The following is an 18,932-nucleotide window of genomic DNA, read 5'->3' as shown; positions in this document are numbered from 1 at the left end:
CAGTAACCTCAACTAGATCAATTAAGTGTTTTAAATTTGTTGTTAGCCGCCCTGAGCCCGGTTTTCTGAACTGGGAAAGGCGGGGCATAAATAAAAAATTATTATTATTATTATCATACATATAGAAATCTGTTGGGGTCATATCGAATCCCGATTCTGTCTTCTGCGGCACTGCATTCCCACGGCATGAGGGTTAGATGCCACGTCTGTCTTTCTCCTTCCGCAATCACTCGTGGCCGACTAAGATGGTCTTCCATGAACGCGGTGGTCTTAACGGTGTGTCCGCAAGTGACTGCGTAGGCCCATTCTGGATCCGCAACAGGGATATGTCGGTGGGCCGCAGTGCCAAGTCCCTCCACTAGAGGTCGCTGGCGGCAGCCCGAGCTCGTTTCCATGGCGACGGCGTCGGGCCTGGCGTCTCCTTCGAAGCCACGATGGAGGAGGCGCTTCCCACCGTCCTGCTTCCCGGCGAAACCGAAGCGTTGGTGGAGTCGCTAAAGAATTTCCAGCTGCGGGATATCGGAAACTACGGGTACGAGGAGGAGGCCGAGCCGGAGGGAAGGGGGTGCCCATGGGCGATAGGAAATAGCGCCTCGCTGGGGGGAGGAGCCTCAGAGTCGAGCAGGCCGAAGCAGGGAGGCTGAGCCCCTTTCGGGGGACGAGTGTCTGTAGCCTTTGGTTGGCAGGCAGGAATCTCACAGGCAAAGCCACCGCACTTAGCTTCACCTGTGGGATTTCTGCCTGCATCAGCTATTTTTAAAAAGGTGTGCATCCCTTATCTCCTGTTATCCTGCCACAGGTGGGGAAATAAAGGCACAGGCAGTGCCGGATTTACGTATATGCTAAACAAACTATGGCTTAGGGCCCCTCTCTCTTGGGCCCCCCCAAAAAATTTAAAGGAAAAAACCACTGGATGTACATTTCGAAAATGTGAGATAAAAAACAATAAAATAAAACCGACATACAGCAACAGTGTTTTGTGTTGTGTAGGCTTCTGAGATATAAGTCATGGGCCCTGCCTGCTATCATGCTCCCTAAAATATCACTTGTTTGCTCACTTCTGTATTTAGGGTACCTACATTCTGCATGGACTGGTTGCATGGCAACATGTGCAAATGGCTTTAGATACCTATTAGGTCCATAAATAACCATATAGCATATATTCAACACAAAAATCAGCAACAATTTGTTGTTGACAAAGGATAGCTTTGGACATATACAGGGCCCCATTACCTTCAGTAGCTTAGGGCCTCATCAAACCGAAATCCGGCCCTGGGCACAGGAGCCACGTGGGCAGCAAGAGATTATTTATCTCTTTATTATTGCATTTGTATTTCACCTTTTCTCTCCAAGGAGCTCAAGGTGGCCTACATGGTTATCCCCCACCTCACTTAACCCCGCACAACAACCCTGCAAGAGAGGGTGAGGTTGCCCAGTGAGCTTCAAGGCTGAGTGGGGATTTGAACCCTCTTCTCCCAACACCATAACCCCCTGCCACACTGCCTATGTAGAACTGCCACTGCACCCTGAAGTGCCCTGAAGTTGGGATGGGGGGAGAAGAGGGGAGGCACATGCTATCCCATCAGCTGAAGACTGATGCAAGGGAGTGAAAGGATAAGAGGCAGTTAATTCTTCTCAAGGACACTGGATCCTAACAGCATTTTCAAATTAGGGATGTCATCAGATCAGATACACTTGTGAAGTATAATCCAGTGCAATAAAATGTGAAAAGAGTGGCTGATAGCCAGAAGAAATTGTTGTTAGCGGTGGTTGCAGAGAAGAAATGGGGGACTGGTGCTAACTACTCTCACCCTACTCTCCTAGGTGGATAAGGCAACATGAGCACATTGAGAAGCTTAACATGCAGGCAATACTGAGTGCTTCTGCTGGGCATGAACAACTCCTTACTGAGGTTCTGGTCAACAATGGCAAGGTATGATGCATTCAACTGTGGACCAATAAGAGAAGCATTGGTATCCGACAGAATCTATGTTCCCATGAACAAAGTTGAACTTTGTTTTATTTAGTACTTATGTAAGGTTGCTCAAAGAGCTACTCAAGTTTATACACATATCCCACATAAATTATGTAACTACTAGCCCCACCGTGGTCACAACCATAAATGATGATTATTATATTTTCTCTCCAAACTTACTTGACAGGGTAGAAAAAATTACTTCTTCAGCACTCTTTGTGACTACATGATGGTGGTTATGGTATTGGGAGCTAACTCAAGCACATTTAATGATTTTGACTATGCACTCTAAGGCCACAATCCTAAGTGAGATTTTTAACAAATTAATTATTGAATTTATATCCTGCCCTTCCTCCCAAAGGAGCCCAGGGAGGCAAACACATCAACAATTTTAAATGAAAAACATTCTAAACAACTAAAAATTCTTTTTAAAAAAACAATTACAGTTAAACTATCTAAGAGCAGTTACAGGTTTAAAATGCTCTAAGAGCTATTACAGTTAAAAGCATTAGTTCATTCGGTGATCTTATGGTTGCCTGAAATCATATTCTTAGCAAGCAAATGCCTGGGTAAATAGGAATGTTTTCAAATTATTCCTGAAAGTTAATAACAATAAAGAGAGACGCATCACTAAGGGGGACATTCCACAAATGGGGAAACCAATAATGACAAGGTCCTGTCATGAGTCATTGACAACTGAGCAGACAACCAATTGTTGAGTCTGAGATGGGACTTAAAGGTAAAGGGACCCCTGACCATTAGGTCCAGTTGCGGACAACTCCGGCATACAGCCAGCATGTGGCCAGCATGACTAAGCCACTTCTGGTGAACCAGAGCAGGGCACAGAAACGCCTTTTACCTTCTCGCCGGAGCGGTACCTATTTATCTACTTGCACTTTGACGTGCTTTCGAACTGCTAGGTTGGCAGGAGCAGGGACAGAGCAACAGGAGCTCACCCCATCACAGGGATTTGAACCACCAACCTTCAACAAGCCCTAGGCTCTGTGGTTTAGACCACAGCGCCACCCATGTCCCTTGAGATGGGACTTAGTGCCAGGTAAATATGTTTTCAACAACCCTGTGAGGTTGGTTAGGCTGAGAGTGAATGACTGGCCCAAGAATCACCCAGTGAGCTTCATGGCTGAGTGGGGATTTGAACTGTGGTCTGCCAGGTCCTGGTCCGACACTAATTATTATTATTTATTAGATTTATATAGATTTATATATGTCAGGGCAGTTCTAACTGCTACACCACACTGGCTTTCAGTGTTCCATAAGAAAGATTGTGTGCACCTTCTTTCATAGTCACAGCTAATGGTTTTTTGTCTGCCCTGTGAACAGCAGTGTGTAAAGTGAGATAATTTATTCTGCCTGCAGTAAGCTGTTTGAACATCAGAGAGACATATCACAAGCCCTGAAATTTTCTTGTTTGATTCAGGCCTTACAGACCTCATATTTAAGCTGGAAATATCTCACTCATTCCTGATTATTTGTTTTTTCCTGTTTAGATCCCAGTTCTGATTGAGGAATTAATCACTGTGGAAATCTGGAAGCATAAGGTATTCCCTATACTTTGCAGACTGGAGGATTTCAGACCAAAAAGCACATTTCCCATATACTTAGTGGTAAGTTTTAAAAGGGTTATAGGTAGAATATTTCATAATACTATGCTACTTATACTGCACAATATCTGTAAGAAAGTATCACACAATGATGCTTCAGTTAGCTAAATTAGTCTGACACATCCCAGAATTATCACTATTAGGAGATTATATGTACTATTAATGTACAATAAATTTTAAGCTAAATTTCTCAGAAAGCTAATTATTTCGTTAAAGCTAGAGCTTCCAAAACATCAATATAAATTGTCCCTTTCAAGATGGTATCACCTCACTTTAGTACCTATTATCCTGAATACAGAAAATCAGTTTTTATTTCAGTATGTAATACCCTGTTCTGATCATAGCAATCCTACAGGCCAAGGTTCAGTGTAATCAACTGCAATTTCTAAAGATGGTTTCCCCACCACACACACACACACACATTAAATCTTTTAAATCTTAATCTGATATGTGGCAATTGTCCCACAGACTACATTCTCACATCACTAAGATGACACAAAAGTGGAATTCTATTTCTTACAACATATTCTCTTGTTTTTTGACATTACTAATGTCTCCAGTAAATGGCATTTTGATAATTTGTGCTTTATTCTTCCACCTCAGCTACGCCATGAAGCTTCAATTATTAACCTGTTGGAGACAGTGTTTTTTCACAAGGTAGGCAGCAAATTTAGACTGTTACGAGCAAAGATTATGGACAAAAATATCATCATGATAATTTAAGTCACTGCGGATGAATCATGATAATTCACTAAGTGGAGATTTCTCAGTGTGGTAATATGGTCCAGGGGATAATTGTTGATCTGGGCTTTTTTATTCTTTCTTATTCCTCTACTACAGATTATTTTAGAGTGGAGTAGGGTCACCTAGGGCTTCTGCATGAGCTACAAGTAACAATGTCATTGATTTGCCAATCTGTGTAAGATTTTATGTGACTTCACGTTGCAGATCTGCTGCTCCCCAGATTGGCAGAAGTAAATTTCCACTGGCCCCTCTGGGACCAGACATTACAACCTTTACCCCTACCAATTTGAAGTGCAGGCAAGTGCCCCTCAGAAACCAAATATTCGCCCCAGACTTTTTACTTCATCCCTGGTCAAGTATCCTATCTTTTCTTACCTGACCTATTGTGGAATATCCCTTTGACTCTCTTCTGGTACATTTCTTTTGCTAAACTGGTTGCAACAGTGTAATTCAGTATTCTCTTGCTTTTCACTAAACAACATTTTAGCTCCCAACAGAATAAACCAGATGGCTTCTTATCCTAGCTATTAGACATGCATGGTCAGGCAAGAAGGTATCTTGGATAAGGAAGAAACTCATTTAATCCAGGTACTGGAAATTACGCCTAACTCATTGACAGCTATGTTTTTTCAGAGACACACTGTAGAGAACTTATACACTAGAGTGTAACCAAAGCCACTTTTTAAGTGATGAGTTGCCTTCATTTTGGAATATTGTTTCCATTCTTTCTGCAGAATTTAGCATTTCTATTATTGTGCAGGAAATCTGTGAATCAGCAGAGGATACCATTCTGGACTTGATAGATTACAGCCATAGGAAGCTGACCCTATTAGCAGCTCGAAGTGCCAGTGGGAAGATCCCAGTTGAACAAAAGCTTCAGTCAGAGGATCTTGCCAATCCTTCATCAATGCAGGTTGGTAAAAGTTGCAACCTCCCACTTCTAGATGGCCTCTTTGGGTAAAAGAAAAACTTTTTGATGGGATTTTGGTGGGAGTCACCTAACCAGCTCCATCAGCAGAAACCCTGTGAAAATAATTCTGCTCGTGCAATGGGGTTTTCACCCCTCTCTCTTGCATACCTCTTGCCGGGTGGGGGCAGTTCAGAGAACCCCCAGAACAGCTCATGGGGGAGCGGGGATCGTTCCATCTGGCAAGCTGAAATGCTTGCACAAACTGAATGTTCATCATAAGGCAATGTGGAATTCCACCCTTTAATTCCCAAGATGGAAAATTCATGTGGTGCCTCCACACCATAAAATATTTAATTAAAAAACAGATCATTTGCTACCCTTTGATCTCACAAATGTCCTTTCTGAAATGGCCTGTCTCAGTTTGCATCATGGTAGGACCAGGGAAAAAATAATGTCTGCAAAGCTCTGAAACATTCTGTTAGTTTCCATAACCATAGCTGCTCTCTGCAGTTATTCCCACTACTTTTTCAGAACCAAAAGGCCATAAATCACTGTTCTGAGTAATAAAGCTATTCTAAATAATGAGTTCCCCCTTTACTAGGCATGTGGTAACGTTCTAAGTGAAAATGAGTTTTATTTACTACTTGTCTAACAAGCTTTATTCATTGAAGGAATGTCATTTGTTCTTGTTGAGTTTCAGCTAGCTTCCATCATCATTGTTTTGTGACATGTTAGAATCTGACCAGTTGTGTCTCACTGTCTAGCATTGTATTAAGCTTGGGAAGATAATGCAGAACACTCAAGAGTTTTACTTGCTGTGAGTTAATAGTCTCTCAGACACTAAGTAAAGAAATATGCAATCCTTCCACCAGCTTACCTTGTAGCTGTCATCTCCCTGCAAACCCTTCACCTTCTGATTTTGGACACAACTACTTCATAAACTGTCCAGTCCTGGGTAAGGCTGTACTCACTGAAGAGTTGTAAGGAAGCAGGACCAGCTTGAGATTATGTAGCATAGGTAATAGCCGCATTTCCAATGCAGTATCAAGAAGCCAGACCAGAGAAGAGGTGCAATTAGATACAGGTTCTTTAGTACCCTGGACAGATCAGAGAGTGCAGGCAGCTTGTTCCCACAGGCTCCTAGCTCCCAACCCTTATGCCCCTCCCTTTGTGTTTACCTACCCATCCTAGGCTCCACCTCAAGGGGTAGAAAGCTTTAAAGATGTAGTTTTCTAGCCTCAAACTTAACACTCCAACATTTCTCTCTTGATTCCTGTCTGGTGTATTTCCTGAATGAGGGAGCAGGTACTATGGAGCAGTGTTTCAGAAAGATTGGGGCCAGAGAATGTTATCTCTAGGAATTATGATGCAGGAAGCTAAGGTTCACTGCTGAGGCCTGGGTCCAGCACCTCTGCAACTTCACCTCTGGCCCAGGTACTGCTTGAGATGGTGCCATGACTAAGTGTCATTTGCTGAATATGGAGAGAACTTCAAAAGGTTCAGATTTCCCCACCAACACCTGGCAGCATCACTATAGTGTTTGAGCCTTAGATATAGCTCTTTGTGTGAATTTTGCTGCTTCCAGGAACTAAAGAAACAAGCTGAGGAGATGGAATTTGAGATCTCACTGAAAGCGCTTTCTGTGTTCCGTTTCATTACCGGTCTACTAGAGAGGTATGTTCAGTTTTCATGGAAGAACTGAGGTAAACGCCTGGGAGAAGGGGTAAAGATTTTCTATATTCCCATGGAAGGTTCATTTATGGGTTAGTTCAGGAGTGCCACCTTAGCCCCATGGGTGCCCGGGGCTGTGGGTGCCATGCAGTGTGCATGGCCCTGTCACCAAATTTTGTGGGTGCTTGGGCATCCAGGGCCCCAGGGAGTTGGTACCTATGGGTTAGTTCATAACATGTAATATAATGAGAAGCTGAATTTTGATTTAAGTTGAATATTGACTTAAATTGCTTTGAATACAACCACTGAAGTCTTGATGACATCCTTACCTGAATAGGAGTAAACATTTATATGTGCTCATTGTGTAGTGCTGTTAATCACTTGAAGTATTACTCACTGAAGTGTTGGAGTGTATTAGTTTTGCTGTAAGTATGGTGATAGGATTTTAGCACTGCTTGCTGGTGTGTATTCTTCACTGCTGATGATTCATTGTAAGCATCCTAGCATGGTTACCGAGGTCTTAATTTTTGTCGCTTAAATTTTTCATATTAATTTTAGTTTTGTGAACCTTGACGAAAACACTTAGCTTCTCGATTGCATAAAACTGACATCTTCAATATATCCTTATGTTTTGTCAGTTTGCCAGTGAGTGCTGCGACAAGAATTCTGAATACCCACAACTTTCCATGTCTCTTAGTAGAGTTGGTAGAGCATTCTCCATGGAGCTGCCGTGAAGAAGGTGTGATTTATGGGCTAGGGATTGTTCCTATCAAAAAAGAATCACATGACCTTGTTCCTTTTGATAATATCTCCTATAGGCTTGGGTATTAAGGGTTCCTGTTGGTTGGGTCCTCTGTTGTTTGTAAATTGAGATTGGAACATCAGGATAGACCAATACTCTTCTCCATAAAACTAAGGGTTCCCCCTTTTATAGCCCTTCTGCCCAGTAAATGTATTTGTAGCTTATCATCCATTACTTCTGATGGCTATGTCTTCAACTACTTTTTGCATGAGTCATCATTTTTTGTAATTAATATATGGTACAGGCTGCACCTCAACCCATGCTCTGTAACCAGTTGTGGAAATTAAAAACTATCCTTACCATAGCCCCTCTGTTTTAGTTTCTTTGTGTGTTTCCTTTCTATTTGACCCTAGCTATCTCTTGTTGTCCCTTTCTGTTCCTGTACTGCTTTTTCTACCTCTAAAGATAAGCAGAACTGTGGACAAACGTGACAGTTCACTGAACAAGCTAGGGTCCCTACTCAGCCTTGTGTATCTATGAGCAGGCACCTCAGTCTGTCATTCCAAGAAGAAGCAGACTATCATCTGAATATTCAGCTAACCAGGCAGTAGACCACAGTCATGATAGAAGGAAGCATGTATGTACAGGAGATGTATAAGGATACAACTAGGGGACTGATTTAGAAGAAATGTCATGGTGTACCTGTAGCAGCAAAACCAGATTCCTTCATCTGCCCCAGCTGCAACAAAACATGTCTCTCCTGCATTGGTCTCTGCAGCCATGGCAGGCTCTATAACTCTCCAACAGTTTGACTTTACTCTTGAAGGCTCACTCTTCCATTGCGTCTGACAGACAGATGCAAACAATAGTTAAGGAAACATAACTCTGTAGCTTCAGTTCTGCAAAAGAGAACCCTAATAGAGAGGCTTCTTGCTATCCTAATAGGGTTGCAGGACCAGAAAAACAGCCTGCTCGTTATGCCCCTGAAGGACTAAATGGATAAAGAAACAAACTGGACTTAAGCAAGTGTGCAAATTATACACTCTGCCCACCCCCACCCCCCAAAGTTTCAGTCACATTTGCATAAGCAGCTTTTCATCCATCTTGGCCTGGAGATTTTTGCCTACTAGATCTATATTTATCATATTTAAATGTTACTTGTGATTTAAAAAATGTCCTTTTCTTTATTATCACCATTTTTCATTTTTCCCAGGGAAGCTGAAAAAGTATGAGAATGGTGCATGGTATGAGGTGCCCTATGAAGACCATGTGAAGATGACTAAGTTGGATGGGCAAGTCTGGATTGCTCTCTATAACCTGCTCCTTAGCCCAGAATGTCAGCGCAAGTACAACTTCAATAATTTTAACAAAGGCCAGCTCCTGAAGGTACAGGACTACAGAGGACACAGACTGCAAGTGCATGAGTCTCATAATGTTTAGTCTGGCATATTTAGATATACTATTCTAGCTTTAAACAATGTAGCAGGAACCAGGATTTAAAATTATTGATTTTTCATCAGCTAATCCATCACAACTGGGAGTAAACTAGGGCCTGCAAGCCTTAATTGAGCTAACTGGCAAATTAATATTAGTTAATTTTAAATTAATTAGTCAACAGAGGACAAATCTTATCTGTGGGACACTTATTTATTTTGGGAGTGGAATGTTTTGTTCTAAAGGAAACATTGAAAATGCCCTTTTCTTCTAACAGTATGTGGTAGCTTTTGTTTGATAAATTTAAATTCCTTTATTATCTAAAAATATTGAGAATTTGGTGACACACAAATTTTGTTACAACACTGCAAATTTTGCTACAACATAAACATTTGTTACACTACAGAGGGATTCTTTATATTTGTACTTGAAATTAAATTCTACTTGATCCCATGGAACTTGGGAATAAGTGTGCATAGATTTGCCTTAAATTATTTATTCGACCATTTCCATATTTTCCAGAAAGCAGTCAACAAGTACATTTTGGCCGCAAGACATTACTCATATAAATGAGCTTTGTGCTAATAAGGCACATTCTATGGCCTTTTACTTGTGTTGAGGGGGGGGATATTGCTTTGTTTTTTATTATGTATTTTGTGTTATCATTTTGGTTTTTTTGTGAACTGCCCTGTGATCTTTGGATGAAGGGTGGTATACAAATTTTATTATTATTAATAATAATATTCCATCACATTCCATCTGCTTCAACAGAGGATGCAGCTGAGAGACCAGCAACTTTTGATGCCTTCTTTCCTTGAACATTTCCACCCTGGCTGATCATTAGAAAAACTTGTAACTTAGTTTATTTCATCCTCCCACATATTTTCCTTCTTTTTAGTGATCTGTAAGTCACTCTCAGAGCCTTTTTAGGCAAAGAGTGGGTTTAAAAAAATCAAAGCCATTGAAGAGTAAGATACATTTGCTTAGGACACTGGTACTGCATTCTGTATAGAAATTATATTGGTATGGACTTTTAAAGCCCTAAATGGCCTCAGTCTTGTATACCTGAAGGAGTGTCTCCACCCCCATCCTTCAGCCTACCGAGATCTAGCTCCAAGAGCTTTCTGGTGGTTCCCTCACATCTGCTTAATATGGGAGCTGGAGGGCTACTTGTTTATATCTTTCTCTGCAGTAATTATAATAGTTGCAACCGATGGCCTCCTTGCTGTTCCAAGTGTAGCAAATTTCTGCCTCCTTGTATTGTTGCTTCCAGTTTTTTGTTGAGCAGTGGAGATTGGGTAATTTGAAATGCATTGTTTTACTTAACCAGCTCTGAGATCTGAGAGAGAAAGTATAGAGGTGTCAGTTGTTCATGCAGATCCTTTTACTCAGCATATGGCTTATTCTTAACGTTTTTTAAAATCTTGTGATCATCTCTGTTTAGCTCCGTGCCTTTCTTACCGATGTCCTCATTGACCAATTCCCCAATCTTCTCGAGCTGCAAAGATTCCTGAGCCATCTTGCTGTGACAGACCCTGTTCCACCCAAGAAGGACCTCATACTAGAGCAGGTATATCCAAAACCATCTCCTTCTAGCCAACATTTTTATTCTTGCACTTCAATTTTCCTTCATTATCATTGGATTTTTGAAGGCATTTGCAGCTTTGATATTTCAGATTTATGCCCACAGCATATTTGAATGGAAAATATGCCACAATACTTGTAAATCATCGTATATCTGTGGCAAGGAAGGTGTGGAAAACATTGTTCAATATGTGCTCTGTTGCTCTCTTCATAATTCTCCCAGAGATAGATTTATTAAAGGAATTCAGAGGGTTTTTTTTTGAATAATAAGAAAAACTGTTATTTGTTGATGGATGGGGATAAATACACAACATATAAGGTTTCTGTGTTTGCCTTAGCAGCATACTTCTATACTGTGTGTATTTTCATATTTTCGTGTTGATGGTTTCCAACAAGTTTGACTGTAGCGTTTACCAATCCCAAAGTATGTTGCAGGTTGATGAGGTGAAATATACCAATTCAGTATAATACAGGTTAAGCCCCAGGCATGGTCATATGGAACTCCTATGCTGAAAGGAGAAATGCAAGAAAAACTATACTGCAGTGGTGCCTCGCAAGACGAAATTAATCCGTTCCGCGAGTCTCTTCGTCTTGCGGTTTTTTCGTCTTGCGAAGCATGGCTATTAGCGGCTTAGCGGCTATTAACGGCTTAGCGGCTTTAAGAAAAAGGAAACAAACTCGCAAGAACTCGCAAGACGTTTCGTCTTGCGAAGCAAGCCCATAGGGAAATTCGTCTTGCGGAACGACTCAAAAAAACGGAAAACTCTTTCGTCTAGCGAGTTTTTCGTCTTGCGAAGCATTCGTCTTGCGGGGCACCACTGTACTTAACTTTGTTTTATGTTAGCTGCATACAGTTCAGACAAGGTTTGCTGCACACAGGAGAACCCATCTATATACACAGCAGCAAAATAAAAAGTCATATTTAGAGAACTCTGGAATTAGATAATTTGGCATTAGAGCTTATTCTACGGATAACCTAAGAGCAATCAACTATCAAAGGCAGATATGAATTTAGGAACAGGATTGTTTTAACATCATCAGAATTACAGCATTTGAGCATAGAAATTCTTTAAGCAAGGATAGTGATAGTCAGCAGGTAACATTATTCTAAATAGGCAAACATGTAGGAAATTAATCTAGGAGAAAGCCATAGAAAAAGAGAGCGTGAAAGCATGTGAAGTTACTCCTCAATAATATAAAGGTGTGCAATGGGTCCCAGAAAAGCTGAATCCAGTGTGTTTGTGTGTGAATTCTTAATTCTTGAGCAGCTCTAGTCTATTGATTCTTAGGGACATAGGAAGCTATCTTATACTTAGTCACACCATTGGCCCATTTAGCTCAGTGCTGTCTGCACTGATAGGCAGCAGCTCTTCAGGGTTTCAGGCAGAAAAGCTGGAGATGCTGGGAGTTGAGCCTGTGACCTTCTGCATGCAAAGCAAATGCTCTACCAATGAGCTACAGCCCTGCCCTTCTCTTAGTTTACATTGGTACCAGTAACTGAGAATTGGCATTCTGAGAGACTTTTGGTGGTGGCGGGGGTGGATGGGACTACAGCTATGCTGTACACACCCTGGCAAGGCAAACTTCCCAATGAGCCATGAACTCACCCACTGTCTTTATGCCAAGCAATGATGAAGAGGCTTTTTTCCATCTCCGTCTCTCCACAGAGCAGTCTTTGACTCTCAGTCCCTGCACTGCTATTTTTACTCAATAGGGGCATCAACTCTATTGAAACATCAGCTTTTCCTGTAGAGCTGAACTTCATCACACTTGCCCTTTGCCAGATTTTTCTCTCATATTTGAAAGTCCACGCCTGGGTGTTTCTTTTCAGGGAACTGACAGACTACAGAAAGTTCTATTTTAAGTAAGCTTTTAGCCATGTGGCAGATTTTTTGAAAACTACTACCGGTAGTTCCACATTCTAGGCTCATGCCTCAATATCCACCTTCAACTTATAGTATTTGGGGCCTCCTACTGAATCCTGGAGCGTTCTGGTATTGTATTTTCTGAAGACCTGAACACTACAAATTATATTATAAATATGTAATCGTCAGTGGGACAGACAGGGTTCACTTCCCTCCAAAATAATAACATCGGATACACACACAGAGAGTTTAATAGCTAAATGGAACAAGTCTGTTTTTTTTCATCAATGCTTCTTTTCTAAGCAAGACTTCCCTCATTTCTAGTTCATGTAACCAACATGCAGGAAACTGATTGCTAGTTGTGCCCTAGCAGTAAAGCGGATTCTAGCATGGGGAAGCAAGGATTTGGGAGATAATCAAACCGAAAGTTTTTTTATATATATATAAAAATAGGTAGAGGACAAGCAGGCCAGGAATTGCTCACGCTGTTAAGCTTAATTCAAATTTGTCTAGAAAAAAGAGGCTACAATTTCTTTAAAAAATTATACTGAAATTTCTTCTATTTGGCTTTTGTCCACTGTTACATAAAACTGCTCAATATTCCTTCAGAAGTCTCCCCATTCAACTCTATTGTTAGATTTTCTCTTTAATTAGTTAAACCTAAACAGAAATCCTGCTTTTTTCTTTTTTATAAATAGATGCTTATCGCTTCCAAATGTGCTTGTGCTCTACTGAACTTCAGTAATTATTACTGCTCTCGAATCCCTTGCTTTAGATGGATGCACCTTTCTTTCTTTTGCTGCCCTAACAGGTTCCTGTAATATGGGAAAACATTGTCAGTAAGAACACTGGAAAATGGCAAGCAATTGCCAAGCACCAGGTAAACAACATGTTTAGCCCTTCAGAGGAGGAACTGAGAAGCCAGGCTTGCAGGTAAAATTTTACTATGCTCAGATTCATACTATATCAAAGCTTATGGTATGGTGAGTCTTTGTTTTAGCCAGCTGGATGCATAGAATCGTAAAGCTCACATGCTGAATAACAAACATTCAGCTTTCCCAATTCAACTAGGTTTTGGAACCCCCGGATGAAATTTGACTTCCTATAGTAAAATTAGAAAGTCTTTGGCCTCTTCGCACATGTGAACTTATATTCATGTAGCATAATGTCATGAAGAAAGCGTTCTTTAGATTGAATGTTCAGTTTGGAGTTGTTCAGAACTTAAAGGTAAAAGACCCCTGGATGCTTAAGTCCAGTCAAAGGCGACTATGGGGTGCAGCACTCATCTCACTTTCAGGCCAAAGGAGCCAGAGTTTGTCCACAGACAGCTTTCCGGGTCATGCGGCCAGGATGACTAAACTGCTTCTGGAGCAATGGAACACCGTGACGGAAGCCAGAGCACACGGAAATGCCACTTACCTTCCTGCCACAGCGGTACCTCTTTATCTACTTGCACTGGTATGTTTTCGAACTGCTAGGTTGGCAGAAGCTAGGACAAAGCAACGGAAGCTCACCCCATCGCTGTACTGATTCGAACCACTTACCTTCTGATCGGCAAGCCCAAGAGGCTCGTGGTTTAGACCACAGTGCCAGCCGTGTCCCTGTTCAGAACTTACATCCACCTCAGGTGGGTATTCAGGCCTTTGGAGCTGCCAAGCAGGAATTTAAGCTGTGCATCATCCAAGGAAACCAAAGCAAAAACAGCTGGAGTTCAAACCTATAAGAGCCTCTTGCATGTTAACAGGCCATAGCCGATCATGTGAAACACTTCTGAGTCAGATTTGGTTTTTTGCCAAAGAGATTTGGCTCCCTGCCACATACTCGCCTTACAGGACCCAGGCACCACATCTAAGTACTGTTGCTCTAGGACTGTGTTATAGTTATCTTTTATATTGCCTTTTTCAGTTAGCAGTGTCCAAAGCACAAGAAAGCTTTCTTAGAATTAGGAAATGGGTCCACAAGTATGATCCACCAAAACTTTCCTAAATTTATTTCATCTCATTTCTGAACGTGTTTAAGTATTTCTAATTATCTCTAACTTGCTAGTGTCTGAATTTTAGTTCTGTCCTCCAGGTGTAAGGAAGTCTTTGGGAAGAAGCTTTTCCATTATGTGGTGATGTCATTGTGTGTCCAGCCTGCAGTTGTATGAAGTGTTTATAACACTGTTTTAAATCAAGATTGTGAATCCATTTATTTATTTATTTGTTTATTTTTGTTCTCATATTGCACTAAATTCAACTAGCTATCAGCTACCTTTCAATACCACTTGACATTCCGCTGAATGTTGTATCAGTCTTGGATGTAAAGGCTCTATCCTGTAGCAGATGACAAAGACTAAGTAACTGTTGGAATTATCTGCTGTTGCTTGAAGGAATTTCTGAAGCCTGCTTTCTGTCTTAAATCAGATGGGCAAAAACATACAACCTGGATGTGATGGAAGCCCTGATCCCAGAGAAACCCAAGTGTGGGATGTGTGGCTCTGAGGCAGCAAAACGCTGCTCTCGTTGCCGGAATGAATGGTATTGCAAAAGGTAAGTACACCTAACATAAGGCAGTTGCTGTGCTATACTGAGCCCTTTTTTTGGGTAGCTCATATGTAGGCAAAAGCTTCAGAGATACTCCTCAGAGCAAAAGCCATTAATTTTAAAGCCTGTGTTTTGAATACTATAGGACACCTTACCGGCTTTTACCTAGACTACAATCTTGCTTTTCTGGCTCATTTGTTGTGAAATCTAGTAGTATTTACTAACATTACTGCAACCTGAGCTCTGCAACTTAGTGATTATACTGTTCCATATGAGTCTTTGCATCTTATTTGCATCTTCCTTTGTAAGCATTTTCTTATGCAAAAAATACACAGTATTAATCAATATTTAAATCATAGTTCCAAAATTAAATAAACTTTTTTCTTATAGCCTTGATTAATCTTATTAATAGGAACATTGACTATCTCAAACAATCTTTCTTCAGCAGACATTTGATATGCCCTCTGTATAAGCTATTCTGAGATAGTTTACTACTCCCACTGAGTCCACAGTGCAGACTCTTAAACTTCCATTAGAGGAAGATCCCTCCATTGCAGTTCTGTTTTCCTTACAGAAATATATGAAATTATATGAAATATATTTCAGATCCATGCTTCGACGTTCCTCATTTTGTATCCACTCTCTCATCTAATAGTGCTTTAACAATAAGACACTCATTAGATTAGGCATATCCTAAATGACATGAGCTAATCATTCCTCACCTCTTGCAGTATACCATAGCAACTCTCGTGTGTATCATTCATGCCCATTATAAAGAGGAGTTGTGCAGACTGAGGCTGCCCTTTGCTTTCTAACTGAGTCAGAAGATGTGTTTTTCTCAATGTCATATTTCAAGGTTACCTCTCATTGCTCTGACACTTAATTTCCAAACAAGGGTTAGTGGAAAACACAGCTCAGATGAAGAAAATTATTCTTTATGAATCTGCATTGGATTTTCCCCAGCCAGTTTTGTCCATAAAGCAGAATAGGGGAAGAATTATTAGTAATATTAAAACTTGAAATTTATATAGTGCTTTTTTCTAAGAACCCAAAGCACTTTTCATGATATTATCTAAGTCATTTTTCCCAACAACCTTGTAAGCTATGGACAGTATTATTATTTCCATATTGCATATGAAGATGAGAAGCTAAGCAATAGTAGCTTGTTTAAGGCTACCCAGAGAGTTTATAGCTGATGAGAGATTTGAATCCAGGACTAACAAACGCATCAAAGCCTGTATTTTTAGCCACAATGCTATACTTTCTTAAAAATATAGGAAAGCAAAAATACACATTGTGCTGGCTACAGAAGGGGATAACAGAATTCCTGTTTATCCATATGTGGGTAAGAAAGTACAAATCAGTGTCCCACTCTCAAATATGTGGGTAAAAATCACAAATTGGTGCCCCACTCCAAAGTGAACTTGTGTTACAGTATATAGTTTATACAACACCAATTCCAGTTTCCGCTTCTGCATTCAAATCACAGTGTAAAAATAGATTTTTAACCACTGCATTATATAAACAGTTACTCGAGGCAAAATACTGATTTAAGACATACTGTATACAGTACCACTTTTCTTAAATTCATACTAGTATACCCATACAAACAAAACTAAAATAACAAAACATAATAATGAACATTTCAATTTACTAAAATTCCACAAAGGAGATCATAGAAATCAAGAGGCAGTACCTCAAGTAGAATGGCAAGCTGCTAAAGGTATCAGGGAGGCTTCAATCTTGCAGTTAACAAATTTATATATCCATATTCCATTCTGAATCCTGAGCTACCTATTATTTTTTTCTAAAATCCTTTCTTTTTTCACTCTCCCCTTTGCAGAGAGTGTCAGGTACAGCACTGGCAGAAGCACAAGAAAGCTTGCAACTTGATGGCTGATAATTTGAAGAAAATGCAGGAAGATGTACAAGTGCAGACAACTCCTTCCAAGTAATTCTGATTGGTAGAGGAGTTTGCTCCAGTTCCTCCTTTGACAAATAGGCTAAATTTTAGAGTTTGAGATTAAAAAATATCCTCCTATTAACAACATACACAGGAAGCCACTTAATGTCAGATTTAACAAGTTTTCAGACAAATACAGCCTAGCCTAGAGGAACAAAATTCTCATACACTAGGAGAGATTGCACAAGAAAAGACTGAACCCACTGAGTAGAGAAACACCCTGGTTTAGCTTCTGTCCCCTATGCCAATTTAATCTTAAAATACCACTGCTGCTTGTCTCCTGGATTGTGAAGGTGATGCATGCATATTGGACTATTCCTGTACTAGTGACAGAGAGCTAGAGTGACTGACTCCCTAGGAATTTGGAAGGGCTGAATTTTAGTTGTGCTAGAATTGCTTCTTTACTTTGTCATCTAGAATTTTTAAGTCTGTGGAATCGTTTTGCATACTGGCTTAGATGAGGAGCCTGCCCAGTCCCATGGCACTGAAATTAACTAGATTCCCTGCTACAGTTAACAGCAGAAATGATGAAGCTGACTCAAATTGTTTTCTCTCCATGAACCGATGCAGTCACTGATCCCTATATACCTGCTTTGAGAATGAAAACCTGAGCCTATTTTTTTAAGCCTTTATGGAAGATCGTCATTAAACCCAAAAGGCACTCATCTTTTTTGGATTGTTTTTCATATGCCATTCTATAATGTTGGATACTCTCCTGATGAGACTTCCCTGTGCTGCTTTTCAGAGATAAGTAAAACAATCTAAAGAGCATGAAATATCTTGTTCAAATTCAACCCATTTTTCAGCACTGTGGAGTGTATAGACACATTCACACAGAGAGAGGGAGAGCATTCTTACAATTTACAAAGTTCCTATTAGATCTCAGTAATTTAAATTTAGTTTTGAAATTATAGCTATATCCTGAATACTTGAATCTCAGTCCAGAGACAGTTCATTCTACATCTTGTTCGAAACAACTAAATTTAATTGTTTTGCAAAATATACATCACATACAAACTGTAGCCAAAGGGCTGTTTTTGGATAGAAGCTGCTTCTGAAGGGGGGAATGAGAAGCAACAGATCAGAATGGGTGCTTGCCTATATTACCCTGTTCAAAATTCCTGCCCCCACTTGTAGCTTTCACCTCATGGGGTAGTGTTTGTAAGGACTAAGTTATACACATTTATATATAACATGTTGTTTGATCCCAATTTATGTCAAATACTTTAATAGCTGCACTCTATATGGACCAGGATCCCAGCATTTAGAAATATTTTGATGTCTCAACATATGTGTCTTTTGTACTATGGGAGGAAAAGAATGGAGAGGGCCAACAGGCAGTGTTACCAACTGTTCCATCTGGTTGCTTCAGAAGCATTGAGTGCTAAACCAAGGGAGGAGACAGGGAAAGGATGTGGTTAATTAAACAATTTCAGTTTTGCTGAGCTGCACGGTTTCAGAATTGAGAATACAACACATGACATCTTTACTGAGAAAGTTGATTCTGTTATTTAATTCTTGTTTTGTTGTTAAAAATTAAACTAATGTCTGCCATGTGAGGACATTTAGGAGTGTGATGCTATGTGTAATTGATACCCTCAGGCAAGAAGTCCCAAGGGAGTGAATGAAAGTCTTGTTTAAAAGTATCAAGGAAGTCTTGGCTTTGATATTTTCAATATTTAAAGTTAGTTATTCAGAGCTTGCCAAAGAATCCTATCAATACCCACCATCACTGTTGTCCTTTCCCCTTGGAAACTGATCCTTTTATCCATTTTGCTTATATTCACCAGGGGCTTCAGGGCTAAATTAGACATGGAATAGTTGTACAAGTGTTTGTCCTTTATGCAAATAAAAAGGTGGCTGGGGCCTATTGTTACAGAAAAAAGAACACACAGTG

At 40.3% G+C, this 18,932-nt stretch overlaps 1 protein-coding gene across 2 annotated transcripts; it reads left to right on the top strand.

The window, feature by feature from the left end:
- Window positions 1–376: 376 nt before the first annotated feature.
- Window positions 377–18,601, top strand: ZMYND10 (zinc finger MYND-type containing 10). Of its 2 annotated transcripts, none has more exons than XM_028718677.2 (12): window positions 377–532; window positions 1,825–1,933; window positions 3,484–3,600; window positions 4,201–4,254; window positions 5,102–5,254; window positions 6,837–6,925; window positions 7,561–7,661; window positions 8,878–9,050; window positions 10,543–10,668; window positions 13,359–13,480; window positions 14,953–15,078; window positions 16,916–18,601. In XM_028718677.2, the coding sequence occupies exons 1-12, from the start codon at window positions 435–437 to the stop codon at window positions 17,025–17,027; spliced, it is 1,380 nt and encodes a 459-aa protein (XP_028574510.1). In that variant the 5' UTR covers window positions 377–434; the 3' UTR covers window positions 17,028–18,601. The 2 variants fall into 2 exon arrangements, with proteins under 2 accessions (XP_028574510.1, XP_028574511.1); XM_028718678.2 differs by lacking the exon at window positions 377–532 and adding an exon at window positions 636–764.
- Window positions 18,602–18,932: the final 331 nt, after the last annotated feature.

Source organism: Podarcis muralis, chromosome 2, assembly GCF_964188315.1.
Source record: "Podarcis muralis chromosome 2, rPodMur119.hap1.1, whole genome shotgun sequence".
Classification (NCBI taxonomy): Eukaryota; Metazoa; Chordata; class Lepidosauria; order Squamata; family Lacertidae; genus Podarcis; species Podarcis muralis.
The sequence above is the reverse complement of the archived record's forward strand: the minus strand, read 5'-3'. Positions and strand labels throughout refer to the sequence as shown.